The sequence below is a fragment of the Tenebrio molitor genome, chromosome X (assembly GCF_963966145.1).
Source record: "Tenebrio molitor chromosome X, icTenMoli1.1, whole genome shotgun sequence".
NCBI classification, from domain to species: Eukaryota; Metazoa; Arthropoda; class Insecta; order Coleoptera; family Tenebrionidae; genus Tenebrio; species Tenebrio molitor.
Genome location: NC_091055.1, coordinates 3,278,154 through 3,295,421, shown reverse-complemented (window position 1 = coordinate 3,295,421; position 17,268 = coordinate 3,278,154). Strand labels below are relative to the sequence as shown.

The 17,268-nt window shown below is 37.2% G+C and overlaps 1 protein-coding gene across 1 annotated transcript in view; it reads right to left on the bottom strand.

The window, feature by feature from the left end:
* The window catches only part of FoxP (forkhead box P), an 89,804-nt gene extending 87,850 nt beyond the window's left edge, over positions 1-1,954 (bottom strand). Inside the window, exon 1 of the mRNA XM_069060010.1 lies at positions 1,640-1,954. Coding sequence (XP_068916111.1) covers positions 1,640-1,669 — 30 coding nt within the window. The 5' untranslated portion in view covers positions 1,670-1,954. The remainder of the gene's footprint in view (positions 1-1,639) is intronic.
* Positions 1,955-17,268: the final 15,314 nt, after the last annotated feature.

Sequence of the window (17,268 nt, the reverse complement as noted above, 5' to 3'; positions counted from 1 at the left end):
ATATCTAGTCCTATAAGCGCATTGAAATATTAAACACGTCCTTATCTTAATTACCCTTTGCAGATTATTTATGTAGTTTGGTCAGAAAAGCATTAGTTGGTGCTACATTGTCGTCTTCGGCCGCCTCCACTTCCGAATATATTAGCGAATACCTTCACTGTCATTTCTTAGATAGTTTCAACCAATAACTGGGCCCGCGTCTTACCCCTTGCACACGTACAAATTGCAATAGAAATACTTCCAAAATACCACCGGATCACGCCTGATAAAACAAATTAATCGTCCTGGTTCAGGTGAACCCGCTTTATTTACGCTGCGCAATAAAAATACTTCAAATTCTATAATAATTTAATCAACAATAGTTTATTTATTTTATCATTCCCCATAAATATAAATATATTCTATATTCTGTCGCTCACAATTGTATTAGCAAGCACGTTGTATTTGCACTATCAAATTTTAATTCCACATAACCATACTTTTATTTCCATTTTGGCGGAGGCGCCGGGAAATTTTCATATCCGTAATTTTTTTTCTCATTTAAACAATTATCAATAAGTGGAGCCGGATTTTTATTTTGTTGGTAAACTATTTTCCACTTTATTACAGGCAAAAGCAAGCAGATTGATGTCGCATTTTCTAAGATTTGATGTGTTTTTGGATGATTTTTTTTGTATCGTATTTTTGAATATTTTTATGTTAGTAATTTCGGAACGGATTTCATAAGTTGTGGAGTGTATTTTGGCGAATGTAAAAGATTCATTTGGGTATGAATAAATTTGGTGGAGGTGCCAGGTTAATTTGGAAAATGTCAGTTAAAGCGCAGGAGAGATTCCTTTTGAAAGTATAATTGAGTTAAATTAATTGTAATTATTTGGATTGTTTATTTGTGGGTATCCAAATGAGAAACGGCACGCAATAATTAGTTTGTGACTGCTAATGCGCCTAAATATCAGTTAAGTGATACCGTGTTGGGAAAGGCTGGCGGCGGCAACCGAGCGTCGCATTAACAAGAGTTTCGTGTTCTGTTTATTACCAAAACAAACAACTTACATGTCGCATTATTATTCAATAAACTGTGTTAGGTTTATTATTGGATGTCGATTGTTTAAAATTATTCCATAATGGCAACAATGTTTGTTTATGTATTTGGCGGCGTCGTTACCGCATGGATAAGCACGTGGTGTCGTGCGGTTCCATTCCGCTAGGCGGCATTGTTTAGCGCTGTTGTGGTATTATCTAATTGTACAAATAGATTATTTGTGTGTTAATATCGAGTGTGAAGTAAGTTTAGTTGTTTGAATGGATGCGAGCCAATGAGAGTTTGTGTATTTGTTGTTCCATGGTAGGTGCGAGGAGTAGCACATGGTCGCGAATGTGTCCCAATGCTGTTGTGTCATTTGCTGGTTCCTAAAAAGCGCGAAGAGCGACGTGGAGGTAATGATAAATAAGAGGTAGGAGAGGTAAAGGGTAGCGGAGGATCTGCGATTCTGAGACGCGGCGTGGGCGGTAGGTGGTGGTGGGAGGAGCCGCGAATGTAAGACGAGATCCTCCTTAGAGGTCGGGCTGCCCCCAGCGCCCTCCCGCCCGCCGCCCGCGCCTATTAAAAACTAAAATAATAGCGATCGGCGGATGTTACCTGCACGGGCCTCCAACGCGGCTCCAGCATGGTCTAGTTCGCGGCGGCGGCGACTCTCGGTTGGGGGCGCTGACGGGGGTTGACGTGAGCGTAAGAGCGTAAGCGTGGCGTGTATCGGGCTAGACAGTACACGGCGATACCACCGAGGTTGATGTTAGACTGTGGACGCCTCTAGTAGCTGGCGTTGTCTCGCTCGGCGGCGGCGGCGGCGGCGCACTCAACACTAACGGCCGCGGCACAACACATGCCAATCACCGGCGATGCACAATAAGGGATGCCCGGCGACTCGCCGTTCCCGTTCCCGACTCGCCCAACTCTCCCGGTCTACAGCCCGCAATGAAATGGGAAGCGTGTAAGCAGCGCCCCATCCCAATCTACTTGTTTACTCGCGTCTGCTGATCAATACCGTTGTTTGCTATCAGCCAGAAACATACATACGCTTAGTCCGCCAGCAGGACTTATCGAGTACCGGCTGAGGAGAGTAAACATCAACGGACGAGAGCGGCGGTGTCTATCGCCGCCCCAACACCGCCAGCCCGCTCTTCGCCGGCCGCCGCCGCCGCACATCCAACTTCTCACCGCTGCCGATGACAACGCTCGTCCCATTATTCTTTCACTTTAAAATGCACTTGCACAATAAACGATCTAATTAATTACCTCTCCCTGTCAAGACTTTACCTACCTCCCTGTGCTTCTTCTTCCACAGATCGCCAGATTAAACTCCCATCCGCGAATCCCGATAAACACCCCCACACAAAAAAGTTTTCTTTCAAAACATTCCACCTTCGCACGACGTGTGCCAAGTGCGCTCTACCTATTCCGAAAGAATTACTTTCACCAAATCCACCCCTCTCGGGGGAAAAATACGATAACAGAACAATCAACTCTCTAAGAACGTGAACGTCCGAGATCAAGTGACAATTTAATCTCTCTCCACTAAATATCGATTGTCAAAAGTTCTACATTCCGGGACCAGGTGTGCGAATCTCCTCACCTATCTGACAAACATCCTGATAACATCTTTCATTAAGGTAAATTTTGCTTCTCTATGACTCTTTGCATCGTCACACCATAGACACGTACGCAGACCTAGAACCACAATTATGATTAAACAAACTGTCTAAAAACACAACATCTATTGAGATATCCTAGATCTGATCTACAACAGACAGATGAGTGTTGATGTCTTCTATAATTGTCAGTTTCTTGAAGAACGACAGATAAGACAACAGTTCTGGTTTAATGTGAATATCGATTGTCAAAAGTTCTACATCTGGTCCTGTATGGGTCGCAGTCTGTGGAATAACACTCTAACCCAATATTTTGTTTGTCTGTGAACAAATACAATCTGATGTAAAAATTCTGCGAAGCGTTTTGTCGAGCGAACGAGAATTTGATTTAGAAATAAATTTAAAAAGTTGACAAATGTCAGTCGGTGGGTTTGTGTCGAAAAGAGGGAGACGAGATCGTGAGGAGAGGTGCGGAGTCGTTTTTTAATAATCTCATAATCTCCATAATGAATTGTCATTTATATTAATTAAAAAAGAATACTGTACACGTGGGGTGGAAAGTTTTGTGACTCCTTAATACTGAATATTTTCCTTCCGTTATCCTTTATTAGATTCTAATTATTTCTGAATTAGGGCTCGGCGGAGAATAAGCGTATTCATAATATTAATAAAAAGTAATTTTCTGAAATTTTAAATAAAGTAGACAGTTTTAATTGTAATTAAATATCTCGAATAACTGGGTGGCATCTGCCTTAATCGCTGACCCTAAATGAAAAGGATCATTACTTTATTCGATGAGGACGAAAAGAACCGAGCAAAGAATCTTTAAAATATTCCCCCGAATTGACATTTTATTCATATGCGAATTCGTATTTGGCATTTTAGTTAAGAGGCGGAGGAAGGTGTTTGATTTGGGGAGTTAGTTAGATTGTTATTTAGCGGGACGCGTTTATACCACCTATTTAGGGATGATGGGAAGCATCCGTCAGGGAGATTTAAGGAGAGAGCAAAAAATACTAAACCCGCATCGGAGCGACACGTCCGATATGTATGGCCTCTTTTAAAAAGTAAAGTTAATGTCGGAGGGGTCGCTTGTTCTTCCATGTAAAGCTCGCCCTCCGAGGTTTTCCAAAATAACCAGCATTGTGCTGCCAAACTTTGAAATAGATAGCAGCATTTAAAGGTAGTTATAAAATATATATTACCTCGCTATATATAAAACAAATGGTCTCCGTGCGTTCTCGCTGGATAAAAGAATTTAAGATACGAGATATGCTCTGGCCAGCAACAAGGGTCCGAAGATAAAGTAGGACCCAGTTATCTCCTACATGCATGCACGTCCTCGCGCATTTGCCTCTACCCTCCTCACCCCTTCTAAAGAAAACTCGCCTCCAAAAAGATTTATTTCCGCATTAAAAATTACTTGCTTTACCTATTGAATTTAAATTACCCGCATTTACACACCTCACTACAGACTTCAAGATTACGCCATTAATCTACGTTTGTCACATTTCAACTTTTCACTACTTATATCTTATACATATACGCACCCTCTGTGTACGATACGTAGGCCACACGTGTACGTTCCACGTATCGTACACTACACATACAAAGTGTATACTTAAAATATATAGAATAGGTCTGCAGACCAGCAAGGCCCATGACCATATTTAAGATAATATATTATACAGGGTGTTAGTAAATGGTTGGGAATAAATTTCAGGGTGAATTCCTTACGAAAAATGTGGCCTAAAACCTAAATAAAGTTTTTCGTTAAAATGAGTAGTTTCCTCAAAAAAAAAAAAATGTAGTCCGCTGTTGCAGAATTAGTTCATTTGTCTGCCTAAAATCGCATTAGTTTTGAATCTTTTTTTTTTTTTAATTCAACGTTCCACGTTTAAATTTTTTATTTAAACCATTATTTCGCAGTATTTCAAAAAAAATGCGGATATGCCAGAATACATTTATTTTAATTTTTTTTTTTTTTGAGAAAACTACTCATTTTAACGAAAAACTTTATTTAGGTTTTAAGCCACATTTTTCAGAAGGAATTCACCCCGAAATTTGTTCCCAACCATTTACCCTGTATATCACACATGTTCAGTTCATATCCTTCATATCTAAATCCCATCCAAATTTTGTCTGTAGGTCTATACAGGGTGTCTCAAAATTCGCGAATTCCGAATTCAGAGGTGGTAGGGAAGGACCCAGTGGAGCTCGTAAATACGTAGAAAAAAAATTCGCTCTTCCTGAAGAAGATATAAGCCTTCATATCCACAGTGACAAAATACCATTCTAGCTACGTTGCTGTTCCATTTTTAAGAAAAATTACAAAAATTTAAGATTTTTTTACTCCAAAGTAAAGCTATTTTTCAAAAAACTCTACATATCACGTTATTATTTTCCACAATTATCTACACCATAAATAACAATAAACACTGAACTTTTTAGCCTGTATTTGAAGAAAACGCAGTTCAAAGAGTGTGGGAGTCCCGATTTTTTTGGTTTATTTCCATATTTGAATTACTGAAGTGATCCCCTACAACGCTCTGAATTCGGAATTCGCGAATTTTGAGACACCCTGTATAACAGTACATTTTCTACATTTGCTAGCACATGGAAAAAATCAGATGACCAGTGTATTCTTTTAGTCAACAGGGTACGTACAGTATTGACAAACAAAAACCATTAATCAGATAAAATATTTTGTCCTGCTAAAAATATTTCTTCAATCTTCAGGTGTACTCCAAGGCTTCAATCTTGGTCCATTCTTGTTAACCTATTTATAACTTAATATACAAGGTGATTCATGTAACTCTCCCAGATCTACGCCGAATTTATGCAACTCAATAGTCAGTAGTCACAAAATGCAAGATACCAAAATATACTATTTAATTATCATTAATTATTAATTAATTATCGTTAATGAAAGTTTAGTTATAAATGAAAGAAATATTGCTGGTTATATTTAAAGTTCGTCAGGCTCGAAAAGTTACATGAAACACCCTGTACAATTTTTAATTTCCCACCAAATTTAGATACTTTTAAATTGGAAATATTCATAAAACACTTTAATCACTTAATAAATACAAATAATTACAAACATTAAATAAACAATACAAATAAACAAATAGGTAAACAAACAACACATATAAATATAAAACCAGACAATAAATTAATAAATCATCAAAAATGTTCTTCTATATTTGGAAATTCCTTATTGTAGATGAAATTAACTGGAAAGTATTTCACAAAGAAACAAAAGTACGAATTTTGAGAAGATCTTGTTTTTCTTTTTTTCCTTAAGATTCTTCTTCCGACATGCCAAAGAATCATAAACATTTTCTCCATTTAGTATTTCTTTTCACATTTGAGTTTTGTTCTTTAAACATTGTCAGCTGTTTTGTTCAAAACCTGGTTGCAGCACCAGTTTCACTTTTTTATTTTACGATTTATCTGCTAGTTTTTTGTTACTCAGATACTTCTTGGTTTTTTTCGTATTTCTAATTCTCCTGCTTTTTCTGATTCTTCTACTCCTTATGTTATTTATTCTATTTTTAGAATGGTTTCTGATTCAGGCAAATCATTTGCTGTTAATTCTTATACAGCGTGAATTTGAAATACGTCACAATCTTGAAACCCCAAAATCTTCAAACCAATTGTAAAAATCCCGTGCATTCAGTTTTGGGCTATAGATCCGCATAAGGGCAGAAAAGCCATGTAAACTTCAACCACAAAAGTTGAGTACGCCACTGATATCACGTTAGGACGGGTAGTAAGATTTAAAAAGTTATCGAGTGCAACGCAAAAAAGGTGCAAAAAGTTTTGTTACCCGGATGCTAGTACCGCGTGCAGATTAGTTGTTTTCAGTGCGACCTTCGACTATTGTTTGGTTGGAATTTTGTGTCTCAATGTGTCATTATCATGGAAAATTATACCAATAGTGAAATGACCGATATGGTACTTTGTTACGGAAGTGCAGATGGTGTTGGCTTAAGGGCACAAGCTTTGTATTGCGAAAAGTTTCCGGCGCGTCGTGTTCCGCATTCGCAAACACTTCTGGCTGTTGTCTATGGCAAAATGGTACTTTTCGATTGCACTCGTCAGCAAGAGTTTTTGTGAGTGATTCAAATGTGCGTCGATCAACCTGATTTTATGCGAATAGTGTTGTTAACGGATTTTTTAACACCCATATTCATCAGCGCAAATCCCGGACGATGCAGCAAGTTTTGCAAAGGCACAGGCGTGTATTAGAAATCACGACCGACATTTTGAACATTTTGTCTCTAATAATTGTAAGTACGGTAGTTGTGGTCTTTGTTTTGACTTTTCCTTTCACTTGGTTTTCACTCTTAATGTTACACGTTTTTGCGGCTGTGTTTTTAAAGTGTTTTTCGGCCATTTCATTCAAAACAAGGTTTTGTCACTCTCGGTTTTTAAATCTTTTTGCGGATATTCATGTTTCGATTTATTAGAACTTTCAGATGCGGCTCGTTCGGGATGGAATTAAGTTAAATTGGACTGTATGAATTAAAAATGTTTAACCACATTTTCGGTTTATTAACTTCCTGAAGATCCTGGGGTTTTAAGATTGTGACGTATTTCGAATTCACCCTGTATTATCTATCAAGGCTTATAAAGGCCATTTTAGGTTTAATATAACGGGTGTCTAGAGAGTTTATAAACGAGTTGCATACTATACTTTTTCTACGACCAGATGGACAATACAAATATAACACGTAACTTCTTTATTCAACGTGAATTGAATTTAAACAGAAAATTATAAACTGATAAACGTCAATTAACAAATGACAGCTAACTTGATTTGAGTGTTACATAATTTTTGCGATTAAAAAATCCCGAGCTAACTTCAGCCCGTGACTAAAAGGCCCGTTGCTAAATTCAGCTCGTGACTAAAGCGCACAAAATCACCGCTTGTCAAGGTGTATTTAAAAGATCACGAATCGTCATGGAAACATATTATGCGATAAATGGTATTTTAAACGTGGGAATTTCTCTTAAACGAAAAAAACGAGGTAAAATTTTTTCGACTCAAAAGAAGCGCATTGAAAAGAGGAATCCAGCGGTGTAGAATTCATTGCCATATTATGTTTAATAAGGGGGCTATGACCGTTTAAACGTTTTTTCGATGTGCAAATTCGATAGAAGGTCCATGGTTTTTTCGAAAAAAATTTTTGTCGCCGATTCGAACGAAATTGCGGTGAGTTATTGTATAGGATGTGTTGAATTCAGGCATAGGGAAAGTTCCGGTCATGGACCCCCTTTGTTGGCGTGGGAGCCAAAAATAAGCAAAAATATTATTTTTTTTGGATTTTTGTGAATTTCTCTTAAACGAAAAAAACGAGGTAAAATTTTTTCGACTCAAAAGAAGCGCATTGAAAAGAGGAATCCAGCGGTGTAGAATTCATTGCCATATTATGTTTAATAAGGGGGCTATGACCGTTTAAACGTTTTTTCGATGTGCAAATTCGATAGAAGGTTCATGGTTTTTTCGAAAAAAAATTTTGTCGCCGATTCGAACGAAATTGCGGTGAGTTATTGCATAGGATGTGTTGAATTCAGGCATAGGGAAAGTTCCGGTCATGGACCCCCTTTGTTGGCGTGGGAGCCAAAAATAGCCAAAAATATTATTTTTTTTGGATTTTTGTGAATTTCTCTTAAACGAAAAAAACGAGGTAAAATTTTTTCGACTCAAAAGAAGCGCATTGAAAAGAGGAATCCAGCGGTGTAGAATTCATTGCCATATTATGTTTAATAAGGGGGCTATGACCGTTTAAACGTTTTTTCGATGTGCAAATTCGATAGAAGGTTCATGGTTTTTTCGAAAAAAAATTTTGTCGCCGATTCGAACGAAATTGCGGTGAGTTATTGCATAGGATGTGTTGAATTCAGGCATAGGGAAAGTTCCGGTCATGGACCCCCTTTGTTGGCGTGGGAGCCAAAAATAGCCAAAAATATGAGTTTTTTTTGGTTTTTTGTGAATTTCTTTTAAACGAAAAAAACGAGGTAAAATTTTTTTCTACTCATAAGAAGCGCATTGAAAAGAGGAATCCAGCGGTGTAGAATTCATTGCCATATTATGTTTAATAAGAGAGCTAGGACCGTTTAAACGTTTTTTCGATGTGCAAATTCGATAGAAGGTAGGGGTTCATGGTTTTTTCGAAAAAAATTTTTGTCGCCGATTCGAACGAAATTGCGGTGAGTTATTGTATAGGATGTGTTGAATTCAGGCATAGGGAAAGTTCCGGTCATGGACCCCCTTTGTTGGCGTGGGAGCCAAAAATAAGCAAAAATATGAGTTTTTTTGGTTTTTTGTGAATTTCTCTTAAACGAAAAAAACGAGGTAAAATTTTTTCTACTCATAAGAAGCGCATTGAAAAGAGGAATCCAGCGGTGTAGAATTCATTGCCATATTATGTTTAATAAGGGAGCTATGACCGTTTAAACGTTTTTTCGATATGCAAATTCGATAGGTAGGGTAGGGGTTCATGGTTTTTTCGAAAAAAATTTTTGTCGCCGATTCGAACGAAATTGCGGTGAGTTATTGTATAGGATGTGTTGAATTCAGGCATAGGGAAAGTTCCGGTCATAGAGCCCATTTGTTGGCGTGGGAGCCTAAAATAGCCAAAAATATGATTTTTTTTGGTTTTTTGTGAATTTCTTTTAAACGAAAAAAACGAGGTAAAATTTTTTCCACTCAAAAGAAGCGCATTGAAAAGAGGAATCCAGCGGTGTAGAATTCATTGCCATATTATGTTTAATAAGGGAGCTATGACCGTTTAAACGTTTTTTCGATATGCAAATTCGATAGGTAGGGTAGGGGTTCATGGTTTTTTCGAAAAAAAATTTTGTCGCCGATTCGAACGAAATTGCGGTGAGTTATTGTATAGGATGTGTTGAATTCAGGCATAGGGAAAGTTCCGGTCATGGACCCCCTTTGTTGGCGTGGGAGCCAAAAATAAGCAAAAATATGAGTTTTTTTGGTTTTTTGTGAATTTCTCTTAAACGAAAAAAACGAGGTAAAATTTTTTCTACTCATAAGAAGCGCATTGAAAAGAGGAATCCAGCGGTGTAGAATTCATTGCCATATTATGTTTAATAAGGGAGCTATGACCGTTTAAACGTTTTTTCGATATGCAAATTCGATAGGTAGGGTAGGGGTTCATGGTTTTTTCGAAAAAAATTTTTGTCGCCGATTCGAACGAAATTGCGGTGAGTTATTGTATAGGATGTGTTGAATTCAGGCATAGGGAAAGTTCCGGTCATAGAGCCCATTTGTTGGCGTGGGAGCCTAAAATAGCCAAAAATATGATTTTTTTTGGTTTTTTGTGAATTTCTTTTAAACGAAAAAAACGAGGTAAAATTTTTTCCACTCAAAAGAAGCGCATTGAAAAGAGGAATCCAGCGGTGTAGAATTCATTGCCATATTATGTTTAATAAGGGAGCTATGACCGTTTAAACGTTTTTTCGATATGCAAATTCGATAGGTAGGGTAGGGGTTCATGGTTTTTTCGAAAAAAAATTTTGTCGCCGATTCGAACGAAATTGCGGTGAGTTATTGTATAGGATGTGTTGAATTCAGGCATAGGGAAAGTTCCGGTCATGGACCCCCTTTGTTGGCGTGGGAGCCAAAAATAAGCAAAAATATGAGTTTTTTTGGTTTTTTGTGAATTTCTCTTAAACGAAAAAAACGAGGTAAAATTTTTTCTACTCATAAGAAGCGCATTGAAAAGAGGAATCCAGCGGTGTAGAATACATTGCCATATTATGTTTAATAAGGGAGCTATGACCGTTTAAACGTTTTTTCGATGTGCAAATTCGATACAAGGTAGGGGTTCATGGTTTTTTCGAAAAAAATTTTTGTCGCCGATTCGAACGAAATTGCGGTGAGTTATTGTATAGGATGTGTCAAATTCAGGCATAGGGAAAGTTCCGGTCATGGACCCCCTTTGTTGGCGTGGGAGCCAAAAATAAGCAAAAATATGATTTTTTTTGGTTTTTTGTGAATTTCTTTTAAACGAAAAAAACGAGGTAAAATTTTTTCCACTCAAAAGAAGCGCATTGAAAAGAGGAATCCAGCGGTGTAGAATTCATTGCCATATTATGTTTAATAAGGGAGCTATGACCGTTTAAACGTTTTTTCGATGTGCAAATTCGATAGAAGGTTCATGGTTTTTTCGAAAAAAAATTTTGTCGCCGATTCGAACGAAATTGCGGTGAGTTATTGTATAGGATGTGCCGAATTCAGGCATAGGGAAGGTTCCGGTCATGGACCCCATTTGTTGGCGTGGGAGCCAAAAATAGCCAAAAATATGAGTTTTTTTGGTTTTTTGTGAATTTCTTTTAAACGAAAAAAACGAGGTAAAATTTTTTCTACTCAAAAGAAGCGCATTGAAAAGAAGAATCCAGCGGTGTAGAATTCATTGCCATATTATGTTTAATAAGGGAGCTATGACCGTTTAAACGTTTTTTCGATGTGCAAATTCGATAGAAGGTGGGGGTTCATGGTTTTTTCGAAAAAAATTTTTGTCGCCGATTCGAACGAAATTGCGGTGAGTTATTGTATAGGATGTGTCGAATTCAGGCATAGGGAAAGTTCCGGTCATGGACCCCATTTGTTGGCGTGGGAGCCAAAAATAGCCAAAAATATGAGTATTTTTGGTTTTTTGTGAATTTCTTTTAAACGAAAAAAACGAGGTAAAATTTTTTCTACTCAAAAGAAGCGCATTGAAAAGAAGAATCCAGCGGTGTAGAATTCATTGCCATATTATGTTTAATAAGGGAGCTATGACCGTTTAAACGTTTTTTCGATGTGCAAATTCGATAGAAGGTAGGGGTTCATGGTTTTTTCGAAAAAAATTTTTGTCGCCGATTCGAACGAAATTGCGGTGAGTTATTGTATAGGATGTGTCGAATTCAGGCATAGGGAAAGTTCCGGTCATGGACCCCATTTGTTGGCGTGGGAGCCAAAAATAGCCTAAAATATGAGTTTTTTGGTTTTTTGTGAATTTCTTTTAAACGAAAAAAACGAGGTAAAATTTTTTCTACTCAAAAGAAGCGCATTGAAAAGAAGAATCCAGCGGTGTAGAATTCATTGCCATATTATGTTTAATAAGGGAGCTATGACCGTTTAAACGTTTTTTCGATGTGCAAATTCGATAGAAGGTTCATGGTTTTTTCGAAAAAAATTTTTGTCGCCGATTCGAACGAAATTGCGGTGAGTTATTGTATAGGATGTGTTGAATTCAGGCATAGGGAAAGTTCCGGTCATGGACCCCATTTGTTGGCGTGGGAGCCAAAAATAGCCAAAAATATGAGTTTTTTTGGTTTTTTGTGAATTTCTTTTAAACGAAAAAAACGAGGTAAAATTTTTTCTACTCAAAAGAAGCGCATTGAAAAGAAGAATCCAGCGGTGTAGAATTCATTGCCATATTATGTTTAATAAGGGAGCTATGACCGTTTAAACGTTTTTTCGATGTGCAAATTCGATAGAAGGTAGGGAGGGGTTCATGGTTTTTTCGAAAAAAATTTTTCTCGCCGATTCGAACGAAATTGCGGTGAGTTATTGTATAGGATGTGTCGAATTCAGGCATAGGGAAAGTTCCGGTCATGGACCCCATTTGTTGGCGTGGGAGCCAAAAATAGCCTAAAATATGAGTTTTTTTGTTTTTTTGTGAATTTCTTTTAAACGAAAAAAACGAGGTAAAATTTTTTCTACTCAAAAGAAGCGCATTGAAAAGAAGAATCCAGCGGTGTAGAATTCATTGCCATATTATGTTTAATAAGGGAGCTATGACCGTTTAAACGTTTTTTCGATGTGCAAATTCGATAGAAGGTAGGGGTTCATGGTTTTTTCGAAAAAAATTTTTGTCGCCGATTCGAACGAAATTGCGGTGAGTTATTGTATAGGATGTGTCGAATTCAGGCATAGGGAAAGTTCCGGTCATGGACCCCATTTGTTGGCGTGGGAGCCAAAAATAGCCAAAAATATGAGTATTTTTGGTTTTTTGTGAATTTCTTTTAAACGAAAAAAACGAGGTAAAATTTTTTCTACTCAAAAGAAGCGCATTGAAAAGAAGAATCCAGCGGTGTAGAATTCATTGCCATATTATGTTTAATAAGGGAGCTATGACCGTTTAAACGTTTTTTCGATGTGCAAATTCGATAGAAGGTAGGGGTTCATGGTTTTTTCGAAAAAAATTTTTGTCGCCGATTCGAACGAAATTGCGGTGAGTTATTGTATAGGATGTGTCGAATTCAGGCATAGGGAAAGTTCCGGTCATGGACCCCATTTGTTGGCGTGGGAGCCAAAAATAGCCTAAAATATGAGTTTTTTGGTTTTTTGTGAATTTCTTTTAAACGAAAAAAACGAGGTAAAATTTTTTCTACTCATAAGAAGCGCATTGAAAAGAGGAATCCAGCGGTGTAGAATTCATTGCCATATTATGTTTAATAAGAGAGCTAGGACCGTTTAAACGTTTTTTCGATGTGCAAATTCGATAGAAGGTTCATGGTTTTTTCGAAAAAAATTTTTGTCGCCGATTCGAACGAAATTGCGGTGAGTTATTGTATAGGATGTGTTGAATTCAGGCATAGGGAAAGTTCCGGTCATGGACCCCATTTGTTGGCGTGGGAGCCAAAAATAGCCAAAAATATGAGTTTTTTTGGTTTTTTGTGAATTTCTTTTAAACGAAAAAAACGAGGTAAAATTTTTTCTACTCAAAAGAAGCGCATTGAAAAGAAGAATCCAGCGGTGTAGAATTCATTGCCATATTATGTTTAATAAGAAAGCTATGACCGTTTAAACGTTTTTTCGATGTGCAAATTCGATAGAAGGTAGGGAGGGGTTCATGGTTTTTTCGAAAAAAATTTTTCTCGCCGATTCGAACGAAATTGCGGTGAGTTATTGTATAGGATGTGTCGAATTCAGGCATAGGGAAAGTTCCGGTCATGGACCCCATTTGTTGGCGTGGGAGCCAAAAATAGCCTAAAATATGAGTTTTTTTGGTTTTTTGTGAATTTCTTTTAAACGAAAAAAACGAGGTAAAATTTTTTCTACTCAAAAGAAGCGCATTGAAAAGAAGAATCCAGCGGTGTAGAATTCATTGCCATATTATGTTTAATAAGGGAGCTATGACCGTTTAAACGTTTTTTCGATGTGCAAATTCGATAGAAGGTAGGGGTTCATGGTTTTTTCGAAAAAAATTTTTGTCGCCGATTCGAACGAAATTGCGGTGAGTTATTGTATAGGATGTGTCGAATTCAGGCATAGGGAAAGTTCCGGTCATGGACCCCATTTGTTGGCGTGGGAGCCAAAAATAGCCAAAAATATGAGTATTTTTGGTTTTTTGTGAATTTCTTTTAAACGAAAAAAACGAGGTAAAATTTTTTCCACTCAAAAGAAGCGCATTGAAAAGAGGAATCCAGCGGTGTAGAATTCATTGCCATATTATGTTTAATAAGGGAGCTATGACCGTTTAAACGTTTTTTCGATATGCAAATTCGATAGGTAGGGTAGGGGTTCATGGTTTTTTCGAAAAAAAATTTTGTCGCCGATTCGAACGAAATTGCGGTGAGTTATTGTATAGGATGTGTTGAATTCAGGCATAGGGAAAGTTCCGGTCATGGACCCCCTTTGTTGGCGTGGGAGCCAAAAATAAGCAAAAATATGAGTTTTTTTGGTTTTTTGTGAATTTCTCTTAAACGAAAAAAACGAGGTAAAATTTTTTCTACTCATAAGAAGCGCATTGAAAAGAGGAATCCAGCGGTGTAGAATACATTGCCATATTATGTTTAATAAGGGAGCTATGACCGTTTAAACGTTTTTTCGATGTGCAAATTCGATACAAGGTAGGGGTTCATGGTTTTTTCGAAAAAAATTTTTGTCGCCGATTCGAACGAAATTGCGGTGAGTTATTGTATAGGATGTGTCAAATTCAGGCATAGGGAAAGTTCCGGTCATGGACCCCCTTTGTTGGCGTGGGAGCCAAAAATAAGCAAAAATATGATTTTTTTTGGTTTTTTGTGAATTTCTTTTAAACGAAAAAAACGAGGTAAAATTTTTTCCACTCAAAAGAAGCGCATTGAAAAGAGGAATCCAGCGGTGTAGAATTCATTGCCATATTATGTTTAATAAGGGAGCTATGACCGTTTAAACGTTTTTTCGATGTGCAAATTCGATAGAAGGTTCATGGTTTTTTCGAAAAAAAATTTTGTCGCCGATTCGAACGAAATTGCGGTGAGTTATTGTATAGGATGTGCCGAATTCAGGCATAGGGAAGGTTCCGGTCATGGACCCCATTTGTTGGCGTGGGAGCCAAAAATAGCCAAAAATATGAGTTTTTTTGGTTTTTTGTGAATTTCTTTTAAACGAAAAAAACGAGGTAAAATTTTTTCTACTCAAAAGAAGCGCATTGAAAAGAAGAATCCAGCGGTGTAGAATTCATTGCCATATTATGTTTAATAAGGGAGCTATGACCGTTTAAACGTTTTTTCGATGTGCAAATTCGATAGAAGGTGGGGGTTCATGGTTTTTTCGAAAAAAATTTTTGTCGCCGATTCGAACGAAATTGCGGTGAGTTATTGTATAGGATGTGTCGAATTCAGGCATAGGGAAAGTTCCGGTCATGGACCCCATTTGTTGGCGTGGGAGCCAAAAATAGCCAAAAATATGAGTATTTTTGGTTTTTTGTGAATTTCTTTTAAACGAAAAAAACGAGGTAAAATTTTTTCTACTCAAAAGAAGCGCATTGAAAAGAAGAATCCAGCGGTGTAGAATTCATTGCCATATTATGTTTAATAAGGGAGCTATGACCGTTTAAACGTTTTTTCGATGTGCAAATTCGATAGAAGGTAGGGGTTCATGGTTTTTTCGAAAAAAATTTTTGTCGCCGATTCGAACGAAATTGCGGTGAGTTATTGTATAGGATGTGTCGAATTCAGGCATAGGGAAAGTTCCGGTCATGGACCCCATTTGTTGGCGTGGGAGCCAAAAATAGCCTAAAATATGAGTTTTTTGGTTTTTTGTGAATTTCTTTTAAACGAAAAAAACGAGGTAAAATTTTTTCTACTCAAAAGAAGCGCATTGAAAAGAAGAATCCAGCGGTGTAGAATTCATTGCCATATTATGTTTAATAAGGGAGCTATGACCGTTTAAACGTTTTTTCGATGTGCAAATTCGATACAAGGTGGGGGTTCATGGTTTTTTCGGAAAAAATTTTTGTCGCCGATTCGAACGAAATTGCGGTGAGTTATTGTATAGGATGTGTTGAATTCAGGCATAGGGAAAGTTCCGGTCATAGAGCCCATTTGTTGGCGTGGGAGCCAAAAATAGCCAAAAATATGATTTTTTTTTGTTTTTTGTGAATTTCTCTTAAACGAAAAAAACTAGGTAAAATTTTTTCTACTCATAAGAAGCGCATTGAAAAGAGGAATCCAGCGGTGTAGAATTCATTGCCATATTATGTTTAATAAGAGAGCTAGGACCGTTTAAACGTTTTTTCGATGTGCAAATTCGATAGAAGGTTCATGGTTTTTTCGAAAAAAATTTTTGTCGCCGATTCGAACGAAATTGCGGTGAGTTATTGTATAGGATGTGTTGAATTCAGGCATAGGGAAAGTTCCGGTCATGGACCCCATTTGTTGGCGTGGGAGCCAAAAATAGCCAAAAATATGAGTTTTTTTGGTTTTTTGTGAATTTCTTTTAAACGAAAAAAACGAGGTAAAATTTTTTCTACTCAAAAGAAGCGCATTGAAAAGAAGAATCCAGCGGTGTAGAATTCATTGCCATATTATGTTTAATAAGGGAGCTATGACCGTTTAAACGTTTTTTCGATGTGCAAATTCGATAGAAGGTAGGGAGGGGTTCATGGTTTTTTCGAAAAAAAATTTTCTCGCCGATTCGAACGAAATTGCGGTGAGTTATTGTATAGGATGTGTCGAATTCAGGCATAGGGAAAGTTCCGGTCATGGACCCCATTTGTTGGCGTGGGAGCCAAAAATAGCCTAAAATATGAGTTTTTTTGTTTTTTTGTGAATTTCTTTTAAACGAAAAAAACGAGGTAAAATTTTTTCTACTCAAAAGAAGCGCATTGAAAAGAAGAATCCAGCGGTGTAGAATTCATTGCCATATTATGTTTAATAAGGGAGCTATGACCGTTTAAACGTTTTTTCGATGTGCAAATTCGATAGAAGGTAGGGGTTCATGGTTTTTTCGAAAAAAATTTTTGTCGCCGATTCGAACGAAATTGCGGTGAGTTATTGTATAGGATGTGTCGAATTCAGGCATAGGGAAAGTTCCGGTCATGGACCCCATTTGTTGGCGTGGGAGCCAAAAATAGCCAAAAATATGAGTATTTTTGGTTTTTTGTGAATTTCTTTTAAACGAAAAAAACGAGGTAAAATTTTTTCTACTCAAAAGAAGCGCATTGAAAAGAAGAATCCAGCGGTGTAGAATTCATTGCCATATTATGTTTAATAAGGGAGCTATGACCGTTTAAACGTTTTTTCGATGTGCAAATTCGATAGAAGGTAGGGGTTCATGGTTTTTTCGAAAAAAATTTTTGTCGCCGATTCGAACGAAATTGCGGTGAGTTATTG